Here is a 12,677-nt window from a genome sequence, read left to right as displayed (position 1 = left end):
ACGTTGCATCTTTTGAATACCTTGTGTTGAAAAGGAAAGTCCTTCAGTGTTTGTTTGTTTTTGTGGGGTTTTTTTGTTGTTGTTGTTTTTTTGCGCACAAAAAGTATTTTCGTAGCTTCATGAACTATTTTAACAATGTCTTTACTACATCTGCTTCCTAGGTTTAACCGATGAGGGTGAGTTACGAATGACAGAATAAAAATTTTGGGGTTAACTGACTCTTTAAGCTCTTTCACATAACAGATTTGCATAAGTCCCCAGGACAAAATAATAGCTGGATTTATAAAAATAAAACTATTTTTATGATTATTAAAATTCTTAAAATTTAGCAGATTCTGCAAGTGTATGCATTTATTACTTCAACTGTTTGAAATGACTTTGGTCTCTTGTCTTTACATGTACTTTAATAGTAAAATTTTAGTCAAACTAAAGAAACAATTTTTCTTTTTAAAATTCCCTGTAAAGCACTCTAGTCCAACTGAAATCATATAATGGCTGGAAAACTTACAAACTCTTACATCTTCCACTTGCTGACATTATAAATGGAGTTTACAAAGTGTAGTTTACCTAACACAGCAAACTAATGTAGAATCATGTTCTTAGGTGATGCATGACAAATAAAAAAAAATCCAAAATTGAATACTTCCCAACTACAGTATATAGTTTGCGAAATACAGTACGCCAAAAGAGTAGTGTCCCTTAATATGCTGCGTCCCAATTTGCATACTATCTGGCCTAAATAGTATTGGAAATTAGAATTAGTGTAATCCAAATCATAGTATGTTGAAATGAGTATTCCAAAGATACCCAGATGGTCTACTTTTTAACGGTTAGAGTCCGAAGTGCACACTGAAATGGCTAATATTGCCCACAACCAATTGCGTGTTGGACAAGGATTCAATTAGAACTATAAACTTAAAAGATTTACAAATATGGTGGGTGTCCGACAGTTAAGTAGAGAGGTTTAGAAAAAAGGGGTTTGAATGATTAATTATCAGTATCTAACAGTATCTAACTGCATTTGATGGACACTTTACTATGCCATGAGGCCACGGGAGAGAATTTATGATTGGCAGTGAAGCGACGCAACAGAAGCTGGTAGGACACGGGACAGTTACAAGCATTTCATACTACTCATATCCATACTACTGTATATATAACATACTTTTTCAACAGTCGCAAAGTAAATCAGCTCAAAATATCAAACATGATTGATATCTAGAATGGAATAATATTAAACAGAATGGAATCATAGCCTTAAGCTAAAAACCTGAGACTGTGCTTAACATATACTATGTTATATTCTGTGAAATCTGTCAACTGAAATCCAACACCTCCTGACTGAAAATTGGGCCAAAAATCTGGGCAAAAGTGTAGTGTATTCATATTTAGGATTGGTTTTTGCAATGTTGGACTAACAGACCTAGATAATGCGATTGTAACTCAGTTTCATCAAGGATATAGTTATTCAGCCCTTGGCCCTGTGCACATGCTCTATAGACAGATGTGAAGACAGTCCTTCAAATTATCCATTCCGTGTTTTCATGCATCTTTGGACAAGCAGACAGAGAGTACAGTTTAAGTACACAAAACCCCACTGTAGCTCGATTCTAGCTGCATCTAATCTGATTGTAACTTCTTGCAGGAGGGACATTATCCCAGCTCTCAGACAGCGGACAGACCCTCAGCGAGGACAGTGGTGTGGATATTGCTGAATCTGGACGTCTTAGTAAGGATAGCAGCCCACGTCCCGCCCGCACCAGAGCCCCACGGGATGGGCACGGAGGAGGAGAGACATCTGCCAAACCGGTGAGACCGAGAGCGAGAGAGAGCGAGAGAGATGGATGTGTGAGTGTTAATGACAATGACAGAGGGATGGTATTAAAAGTGTGAATGAGAGTGAAGGAGTGTTGACAGAACAGTGCAGTCACGTAAATCTGTTTCCTCCCCCTCCCTGTGACTGAGCGTGCTTGACTTTTAACAATTAATTTTCTTTTTTTGTACATACATTTTCTTTCGTTTTTCTGTTCTTTCATTGTTGGCTCGTCCACTTCATCTCATCTCATATCACTGATCCAACAGCTCTCTGAAAAACCAATCTCAGTGTGCTGAGTCAAGACACGTCCGTCCTCCTTTTGGCCTTCCTTTAGCTATATGCTTCTTGGCTTTCCTTGTAGCATTAGCTGTGTTGTTGTTCCTGTAGATTGTACTAATATTGCTATCTGAGGACATTGCGGTTGGGCATAAGTCTCTTTCTGTGGCCTTATTTTAGGCTGTCAGACACAAAGCAATGTCTATCATCAAAGCCGAATGTGTTTTTGCTTCCTATCTCTGTTCTCTTTCATTCTCTCTCCCTCTCTTTGATTTGCTACTTTCCTGTCTCTTTTCTCTCTCTCCCTCTCTCCCCATCTTTCCCGTCCTCTCTCTAATCTGTCTCTAAATCTACCTTTCAGCCGGGTCTGTTGGAGCCGACCTCCTCTCTAGTGAGGGTGGCAAAAAGCGCCAGCACTCTGGGCATTGCAATAGAAGGCGGGGCAAACACACGTCAGCCCCTCCCACGCATCGTTACTATACAAGTGAGTGGCCCTATTATACAGTGTTATATTATATACAGTGTTATATTATATGAAATATTATTTGGGGTCACTAAGATCATTAAGCCTCTCGTCTCTGAGAGCATAGAGAACTACAAATACTCAAACATCCTGGATTACACAAGAATTAATCTTATTGGTTCTTGTGGAAGCTCAAACATCCTGCGTTACACAAGAATGAATCTTATTGGGTCTTGCGGAAGCTGAAACATCCTGCGTTACACAAGAATGAATCTTATTGGTTCTTGTGGAAGCTCAAACATCCTGCGTAACACAAGAATGAAGCTCATTGGTTCTTATGGAAGCTCAAACATCCTGTGTTACAAAAGAATGAACCTCATTGGTTCCTATGGAAGCTTAAACATGCTGCGTAATATGAGAATGAAGCTCATTGTTTCTTACGGAAGCTCAAACGTGCAGCGTTATACATGAGAATTTGAGAATAAAGCTCATTGGTTCTTGCACGTTAAGTGAACATACTTGAGCTTCCGTTTAGCTGATCTGTTCATCATATCATATCAGAAAATTTGGACTAAAACGCTCAATTCATATGGATTAGTTTTACGATCTCTTTATGAACTTTTTGAAGCATCAAAGTGGTAGTTGCTGTCACTGGAGGGACAGAAAGCTCTCAGATTTCATCAAAAATATTTGTATTCGGAAGATGATCAAAAGTCTTACGGGTTTGGAACGACATGAAGGTGAGTAAGTATTGACAGAATTTTCATTTTGGATTGAAATAACCCTTTAACTAATAGTTTGTGCTACACACGTTAATGACACCTCAAATTGTGAAGCTGTTAGGAAAGATATGTTGGGTGGTAAAACAGGAGCAAGAATATGCAAGGACCAGAATATCATAGAAACATGGTGGGCTTTTTTGACTGGTGTTAGTATAAAAAAAACACCCAGAAAAGCCTAGCAACCACCTCAGCAACATTTCAATTTCACATAGAAACAGGATAGCACCTTGACAAACATCCTAGCAGCATGGCGATAGTTTTTGAATGGGTAAGCGGCACACATTTTTAAAAAATTCTGATTCTGAGTATGAATCACAATAGTACCCTGTGGTTCTTCATATTGGGCGGCTGCTAGGTTTTACAGTTGATTATACAATTTCAAAACCCTCAGGTCTGAAGCCGGTGCAGAGCCCGAGACAATGACAGGCATGGAATGAGTCCCAATTATGAGCTCACTGCCGTCAGTCATATGAAGGGGTATAAGTGAATTAAATAATGAGCGCAGAAGCACAGCAGTACATGGATCTCCAGTTGTGGGCCGGTGTAGGACTGGAATTTGATGTTGATGTTTGAAGACACTGTGCCAGCAGATTATTCTTGATTCTGTCTTTTCTTTGACTCTCAAGCACTCTGCTGAACAGGCTTGTGGGAATTTGTGGAGTCAGGTGTGCGATTTGTAGACAGAGTTGATGATATGTAAAAGGCTGTCTGTGTTTCTGTGTCCACCCGAGGAGGGGACATTTTGGCTGTGAGAGACGAATCGAAATTAACAGTGCCATTGATTATCTTTGATTTAGCAGCAAATCAGCTCCTTCTTAATAAAAGATTGAGGGAAGAAGAGCAGGGGCAGGAGAACAGGAGAGACTGAGCAAAAAAAAAAAAGAATATAAGAGATAGTGAAAGGAAGCTAGAAAGAAAAGACGTAATTGAAAGCGGTTGAGAGATGAAGAAAGTGTGGCTGGGGAGGAGAGAAATGAGTGGGTTTAAATTCCCCGGCTGCAGGCGGTTCATCAGCGTCATAATGAAAATCCAACAACAAAGCATCCGTGGATTAGATAATGTGGTGCTCTTTTGTTTCGATCAATATCTTGCATTGAATGAAAGAAGACAGGGTGCTGTGAGATCTAAGTGGGTGACATTTTAGCCTCCATTAGTTTACTACTTCCTGCTGTGTAAGTGATGTCACTCTGAAGCAGGCTGACTCATTATCAGGAGTTACAGTCAAAGGATTAAAATCAACTTGCATTTATTTATTTTTAAATTGTGCATTTTTATTTTGAATTCTGTTCATCTGGTTTAATTCAGTTAAAAACTAAAAAGGATGTCTGATCAATTGTGTAACAAAACCAACAATTTATTACATTTTAACAGCAGTGTTGGGCAAGTTAAAAAAGTAACAAATGAATAGCTACTAATTACATTTTCAATGGTGTAATTAGATTACTGAACTAATTACTCTCTCTCTAAAAAGTATTGAATTACTTACTACTAATTACTTTCTGATTTCTTTATCAACCTCAACCAGTTGAACAATACAAGGATAGGTGAAACTGCTCTTCTAATTCTTTCAAATAAATAACAAAAAATTGCATTGACCAAAGTATTTAAAGGGAAAAGTTATACTAAAAAAAAACACTAATGTTAAATCCATTATTGTTTTATATTGAATTGTTCTATAGTCTAGAGTAATTCCTTACTTTACTTTTTCAAGGGAAAAGTAATTAAATGACAGTAATAAATTACTTGTAATGTATCTACACCCAACGTTAGCCAAGTTTCCATTACCCTTAAAAATGTGCCAATTGAAAATACGCCCAGTGCTTACAATAGATGAACAATCTAAAATCTCTTTAATGTTTAAAACTGGGTTTTCAGCAAATTATCAGTCAGGGGCCGTATTCACAAAACATTTTATCTTACCACTAAGAGTTCTCATATGGCAGGAAAAATGTCTAATTTACAAGTTTTCTCTTAAACCCTATTCACAAAGCTGCTGCGAGCAACTTTTACTAAGGAATATAGAGAAGTCTTATGCCTGGTTTCAGACTACAATATATTTTTGTTACGATAGATTTTGACTCCTAAAATCTTGTCATGTCTGTACTAGAAACATGTCAGACTACACGTTGCTACTCGACCAATCATCGCTTGTTGTCACGTGATGTCATCGACTTCGACTCAAGAGCGTAAACTCTTGAGTCTGTTTACAAGAGCGTAAACAAACAATGTCTGAAGCAGTGTGTTTTGGCTGTTTTATGTTTAGAAAAGTGCAAAAATAGAAAAAAAAACTGACAAAGGACAAGTTCCTGGCTTGCTGGAAGAGGACAGTATGGGCTGTCAATCCTCCAAAGAGAACTTGAGGTAAAATATATTGTTCTTTTTATTTTAAATATTTAGTTATTTAGAAGTAAAAGCTTGCCACCACAACGTATTTGTAAAACATCTATTAAGCTTACATTCCAGTAACGTTACTCACTGGGTTGCAGAAGGGCTTCCGCTATCGTTCGCCAGCATTTTTCTTTTTTTATTCAGTCGTGGTAGTCCCTCGATGAAACATCGTACAGGCAGGAGTACTGTTGCCACAGCTCCACGAACCTTTCCTCCATTTTATAATTCCACCTAAAGTTAGCACCATCATCTATTTTGTGTCGTTTGAAAGCTGTGTACGAAAAGTGTCTGTGCTTCGGTTGTTCAGTGTCACACATGACGGAACCCGTCGCGAAGGACCGCAAAAAAAAAATTCAACATGCTAGTTTTTCTGTCGTGACGTCGTTAACTATCGCAGACGCGGATTCGGTTGTTTTATAATATGACACTATACAGGATGAAACGATTGATTCTTGGGTCCTGACGTCCATTGTCATTTATGCCTGGTTTAGACAATATTAGCCCGAATTTGGTACAATCTGTTTGACGCAAGGTGTCGTAGGGATTCGTAAACGATAATGAACGTCGGGAGTCGGGACACAAGAATTGATCGTTTCATCTCGTATAGTGTGTCATAGTATACGACAACTGAATCCACGTCTGCGATAGTTCACGATGTCATGACAGAAAGACTAGCATGTTTAATTTTTTTTTGCGGTCCTTCACGACGGGTTCTGTCACGTGTGACGCTGACCAACCGGAGCACAGACAGTTTTCATACACAGCTTTCAAACACAGCGAAACGCATGAGAGATGACGGACCGGCTAACTTTAGGTGGAATTATAAAATGGAGGAAAGGTTCGTGGCATTGTGGCAACAGTATTCCTGCCTGTGCGATGTGTCATCGACAGACTACCACAACCAAATAAGAAAAATGCTGGCGAACAATAGCGGAAGCCCTTCAGGAACCCGGTGAGTACGTTACTGAAATGTAAGCTTAAAGATGTTTTACCAATACATTGTGGTGGCAAGCTTTTACTACTGGCTAATAACTAAATATTTAATATTAAAAAAAAAATATTTTACCTCAAGTTCTCTTTGGAGGATTGACAGCCCATAATATCCTCTTCCAGCAAGCCAGGAACATGTTCTTTGTTGGGTTTTCTTTCCATTTTTGCGCTTTTCTAAACATAAAACAGCCAAAACACGCTGCTTCAGACATTGTTTGTTTACACTCTTGTTTCTTAAAGTCAATGACATCACGCACTTTGTGACAACAAGCTATGATTGGTCGAGTAGCAACGTGTAGTCTGACATGTTTCTAGTCCAGGACACGACAAGATTTTAGGAGTCAAAATCCCGTAATCTGACACAGTAACTATCGTAACAGACAAAAAAATCTTGTAATCTGAACCAGGCATTACGAATCCCTACGACACCTTACGTCAAAAAGATGGTGCCAAATTCGGGCTAATATCGTGTAGTCTGAAACAGCCATTAGGCTAAGAGTAAGGGCAGGTTGACCTCGTTTCTATGGATGATGTCATCACGTTTACTAACTGTGACCACAGTGATTGGCTGATAGGGGAAGGGCTGTCTGTCAGTAATTTAATTATAGAAATATTTAGTTGAAAGAGGTTTCATTTTGCTATGTTCAAATAAAATGTTTAAAATAAGAATGTTGCCATATTCAAAGAAAGTTTTTAAAAAGTATGCTAAAGCCCTATTCGCACGGGATTAGTATCTAGGGACCTCTGTGATTTAGAAATGACTCCCCCACATCTGAATTTTGCGTGGCACATTCGCACAGGATAAGCAAAGCCTGTGATTTTACTCAAATTTACTGATTTATCTCCCGGATATGATGTCAAGACTTGTAAATGTTTTTTCGTTATAGATAGGCTATAGCTAGTACCGCCGCTGGCTGCCTTGATGCCCTACGCACAGCGCGTGATGCGCGTGGTGGGAGCGGCGGCACTGGCTATAGCTGTATGAAATCATCATCGTTTTGATTGTTTTATAGTAATAAAAATAACTTTATTTTTGAAGATTAAACTGAAGATTCAGTTTCAAAGCTAAATTTAAAAGTGCCCATTTAAGCAAGCTTGTCATTGTACTGTTCTGTTCTGTTTTTATTTAGATTTGTATTAATATTAATATATTAAACACACCATTCAAGCAATTTGCAATTTTGCTCCAGAATTGGTACTAATTTTAAAATGAAAAAATAATCTGTGTGGGAATTCTTAATGGTGCGCATTATGAATTTAGCCTTCATTCTTCATGAAAGATAAAGATAGATCCTGCACAGGAAACAAAAACCTTGCGAAAATTATATATGATCCACCTGATCCTGGTCAAATCACAGAGATGCCGATTCACACGGGACTACTATCATCACAGGACCTCTGTGTTCAGCGAAATATGGTAGGTAATTTGCGGGGGAATTTTTAGTTTACAAATTACAGACATTAACAGCCAATTCGCACGGGATTAAGATCACAGACATTCTCTGCAATTATTCCAAATCACCAGAGGTCCCCAGATAATACTAATCCCGTGCGAATAGGGCTTAAGTGTCACTAATTAAACTAGTACATGTTCAGCTAATTGTGAGACTCTTACATGTCTGCATCTCGAGAGATTGCAGAATGTAAGTGATGTTTTATAAACAAAGTTTGTGAGGAGCACGTTCAAATGGTAATCTAATGTGCGAGAGCCGGTAAATACACAGCCAAGAGCCAACTCACCAAATTACCTCCACAGTTTTCTGGATCCCTCCGCCACCACGTTCAGTGGTGTCCAGAAAACGAGAGTGAGCTCGGTCTGCGATACGGGGCAGAACTCTGGGTTTGGGCTAAATTCTGAGCTCAGAGCCCTCGATCGCTTTAGACAGCACGTTGAATACACTTAAATTGGTTTAATTTATTCAATCAATTGTAAGTGTGAACTCGTGAAAACGACTACCACAGGTAATTTGGCATAATTTTTTATTATTAAAGGTGCATTAATTATCACTATTGCCTCATTGTATAGTGTCTTTGGACGGATTGCAGCAACAGCCATTATGATTGTTTGTGATTTGGTCTTAGTAACTTATGAGTCCTCTTTACTTCTAGCATTTCATGGATTTTATAGGAGCTAGTTTTTTTTGTTGCTAAAATGATTTGTGAAATACTCATTGAGCAAAAATTTAGGAGTCCTAAAAATATGACTGACATGCCCGTTATATTTAAGAGTTTCTCCTAAATCGGCAAGTTAGGAGCTACTTTTAGCCTTAAGATATTATACGCCCCCTGTTCTCCAGGTGGGATCACCCAGTGATTAATTAATATAGTATTTTAATTTTCAACACCGCTGATTACATCCTTTGGTTTCCCAGTTGAAATGCACAAACAAATGGCCTAGATTTAACCTAAATTATAAACCTAATCTAATCTAACTACCAGCCACACCAAACTGCGTGTGACTGTCTGTAACTGTATTTCACACACAAATCGACTGACTGACAACCGACTTTTGCTTCTGTAAACGCTGCCGGTCTGTTCACATTGTGTTAAATGAAAGTTTCCCAAACTATCTCTCATTCTCTTTCCCACAGAGAGGTGGTTCGGCTCATAACTGTGGCCAGCTAAAGGTGGGTCAGGTAATCCTAGAGGTGAATGGAGTGTCTCTCAGAGGAAAGGAACATCGGGAAGCTGCACGTCTCATCGCGGAGGCCTTTAAAACCAAAGAGAAGGACTACATTGACTTCTTGATCACAGAGTTCAACGTGGCTCTATAGGACCGTACGAGTCCCATGGTGTTGACTGCGGAAATGGAATAAAAAGCCCTGGGACACACCGCGATCATGATACTGTTACATGATACACTTCAGCTCATCCTCGTCTGTGATGTTTTGAAACCAGTCACTGTTCGAAAGACCAACTTCATGTTGACCTTTCCAACGGCAAATGCCAGGATCGAGCAAAAGTTCAGTCTGTTCTGGCCGGTTTGTTTTAGATGATGGGACCATCTTTTCAGTTGGCTTATTCTTTGAGTTTCTGTAATGAAATGTGGTCACCTGACCGCGATATGGCAAGAGACTCTACATCAAGCTTGGAGTGTTTTTGAAACACAATATGTCCTGGTGTGAGAGTCTCTGTGAACTGGAAATCATTGTTTTTTTTATTTTAAGTCATAGCTATTTTATAAGAGATATGTGCAAATGGATCATATGTGTTTAAAATGTATGTGTAAAGTTTAAGAGGTGGACATAACTACTGATACTAGTAAATAGTGACTAACTCTATATAAATTCAAACTAAAGTGCTTCTCACTACAGTTTGCTGTGAGCAGAAGTGCTGAAACATCTGTCATCTGCCTTTTTTTAAACTAGTCAGCTGGTTTCAATATTTGATTGTTGTTTGTGCTGTTTTGCAAGTTTATTTATTTATTTATTTATTTATTTTCCATTATGCAGTAATAACTTTACCAGGGCAATCAGTCATTAGGACAGAAATGCTGGAATCCTCAGAGATGGCTACTCTGTTCAAATACCTAGTGAGCTGCCTACATAGACAGCATTTTAGGACAGTGTAGACACTTCTGATGTGAAGACAAGTGCTTGTTATGGCCAGATTTTAAGGCAGGCATACGTGCATCATGGCTCAACAGTAAGGATTGCTTACTGTCCCATATCATTCAAAAATTTGGCATCATATATATTAATTTTTTCAAAGAAGTCTCTTATGCTCACTAAGGCTGCATTTAAGACTGTAATATTGTAAAAAAAAAAAAAATACAATTTAAAATAACTGTTTTATGATTAATATATTATACTTATTACATTTTATATAAAATGTAATTTATTCCAGTGATGACAAAGCTGAATTTTCAGCATCATTACTCCAGTCTTCAGTGTCACATGATCCTTCAGAAATCATTCTAATATGATGATTTGCTGCTCAAGATACATTTCTTATTATTATCAATGCTGAAAATAGTTGTGCTACTTAATATTTAATATTTTTATGATAATAGAAAGTTATTTTGATAACAATGTAAAAAATATTTATTGTCACTTCTGATTCATTTTAATGCAGCCTTGCTGAATAATAATTATATTAATAATTATTTCAAACACAAAAATCTTACTGATCCCAAATAGTAGTGCATATCATTATTTTCAAATAAAAGGGTATTTTAAAAATATGGCTGTCATAGCGTTTCCTGTATAATTATATTGACTGCATAATTTCTAGTTATTATTGCAATGTTTTTGTTAAAAATAAAAAATGTGTATCATAAAAATGTTTTTATAATAAATAATATATTTTATTTTTTATAATTTTAAATGCACATTAAATATTACATTTAAACAGTATATACAATTTATTATAAAATAATAAATTATACACACACTGCCATTAAAGTTTTTTTATCTGTAAGATTTTTGTTTTTAGTAGTCTCTCATGCTTACCAAGGCTGTATTTATTTTATTAAAAATACAAAAAACAGTAATATTGTGAATTATTATTTAAATGTATAATAACTTTTCTATATGAATATATTAAAATGTCATTTATTTGTGATGCAAAGCTGAATTTTCAGCATCATTACTCAGTCTTCAGTGTCACATGATCCTTCAGAAATCATTCTAATATGATTTGCTGCGCAAGAAACATTTATGATTATTATCAATATTGAAACAGTTGAAACTGATGAATATAAAGTTAATTTTAATTAGAATTTTTTTGTATTTTTATATTTTTTATATATATAAACAGCTTTACAGAAATAACCTTACTGTTGAGCTCTGATTCATCCTTCATGAAGGCAATCTCAGAATACACTGAGATGATTTTTAAATCAAATTAATTCAGTATTACTAAAACATTTAGCGTAGCAGCATACTAATGCCAAATATTTTATGTTAATGGCAAGTTGTGTCTCCTATTAACTCTGTCCTTACATAGAGCACTGCAAATCTTTTAAAGGGATACCCAAAATGATGGGTAAGCAAACAGTCGATGGACAGCATTGAATTCCATATGTACAGGGTCCATCAACTGTTTGCTTACACACATTCTTCAAAATGTTCTTTTGTTCTTTTCAAAGGGTTTGGAACATCATGAGTAAATGGCAGAATTTTCATTTTTGGTGAACTATCCCAAGTTTTAGGATGCTTCCTATATAGGCCACAGACAGCAAAGCAGCTCACTAGGTTTTGGGAAGAGCCTTTGACAACATGCCAGCATAGTGATGAGTCTCAGAAAGAAAAATCCTTTCAGATTTATTTAGATGGAGCGAGAAAATGAGGAGACCCTTTATCCAGTTATGAGGCGAAGCAAGAACTTGACATTGCAATCAGAGACGAGTAGCCATCGAAACTAATGAAAAGTTTAGATCTAATTGATGCATTGAGGGGGAAAAAAAACGATCAGACTGAGAAGATGTGGCGACACAAAGCAACAACGTGTCAGTCATATTATATAACAGGGAACAAGTGGGAGAGGAAATTGAGAAATGGTGTTATTGTAATGTGTTGAGAGTGTGTCTGGCTTTGAATGCAGAGGCAGAGTGTGAAACAGTTCTACAGAGCTGGTGAGTGTGAGTGTGAGTGTGAGAGAGAGATCTACTTGAAGCTTTGAAATATCGACTATATGCGCAAGCACAGGACTGCTCATTCCCAACTGCCCACCTTCTCTAATATGACAGTCCACTTGGATCACATACGGCACCATTTTCACTCCTCTACAAACCTTCACACAGTGTGTTGCTTGTTAGACTCAGACATTTGAACAGTGTATATATGGTATATCTATATATTTTAGGTACATTATTTGTAAGAAAAAAGCAAAAACAAAAAAAAACAAAGATAATATCAAGAAGGTAAAATTATCTTGAAATCTTTTCCTTTGTGTCGCCGAGGTTCTCAGTGGAAAGACGAATCTGAATGACTATACCAACGTGTTGCATAACAAACCTAAT

General features: G+C 37.1%; 1 protein-coding gene across 5 annotated transcripts in view; it reads left to right on the top strand.

Annotated features, from left to right (window-relative positions):
- Nucleotides 1–10,476, top strand: part of whrna (whirlin a) — a 129,311-nt gene extending 118,835 nt beyond the window's left edge. For 3 of the 5 annotated variants that reach the window (XM_067423647.1, XM_067423646.1, XM_067423650.1), the window contains 3 exons: nucleotides 1,646–1,809; nucleotides 2,454–2,576; nucleotides 9,307–10,474. In XM_067423647.1, the coding sequence (XP_067279748.1) occupies nucleotides 1,646–1,809; nucleotides 2,454–2,576; nucleotides 9,307–9,489 (470 nt within the window). In that variant the 3' untranslated portion in view covers nucleotides 9,490–10,474. Of the gene's footprint in view, nucleotides 1–1,645; nucleotides 1,810–2,453; nucleotides 2,577–9,306 lie in introns of all 5 variants that reach the window. The other 2 variants (XM_067423648.1, XM_067423651.1) reach the window with 2 other exon arrangements.
- Nucleotides 10,477–12,677: the final 2,201 nt, after the last annotated feature.

Source organism: Pseudorasbora parva, chromosome 18, assembly GCF_024679245.1.
Source record: "Pseudorasbora parva isolate DD20220531a chromosome 18, ASM2467924v1, whole genome shotgun sequence".
Classification (NCBI taxonomy): Eukaryota; Metazoa; Chordata; class Actinopteri; order Cypriniformes; family Gobionidae; genus Pseudorasbora; species Pseudorasbora parva.
The sequence above is the reverse complement of the archived record's forward strand: the minus strand, read 5'-3'. Positions and strand labels throughout refer to the sequence as shown.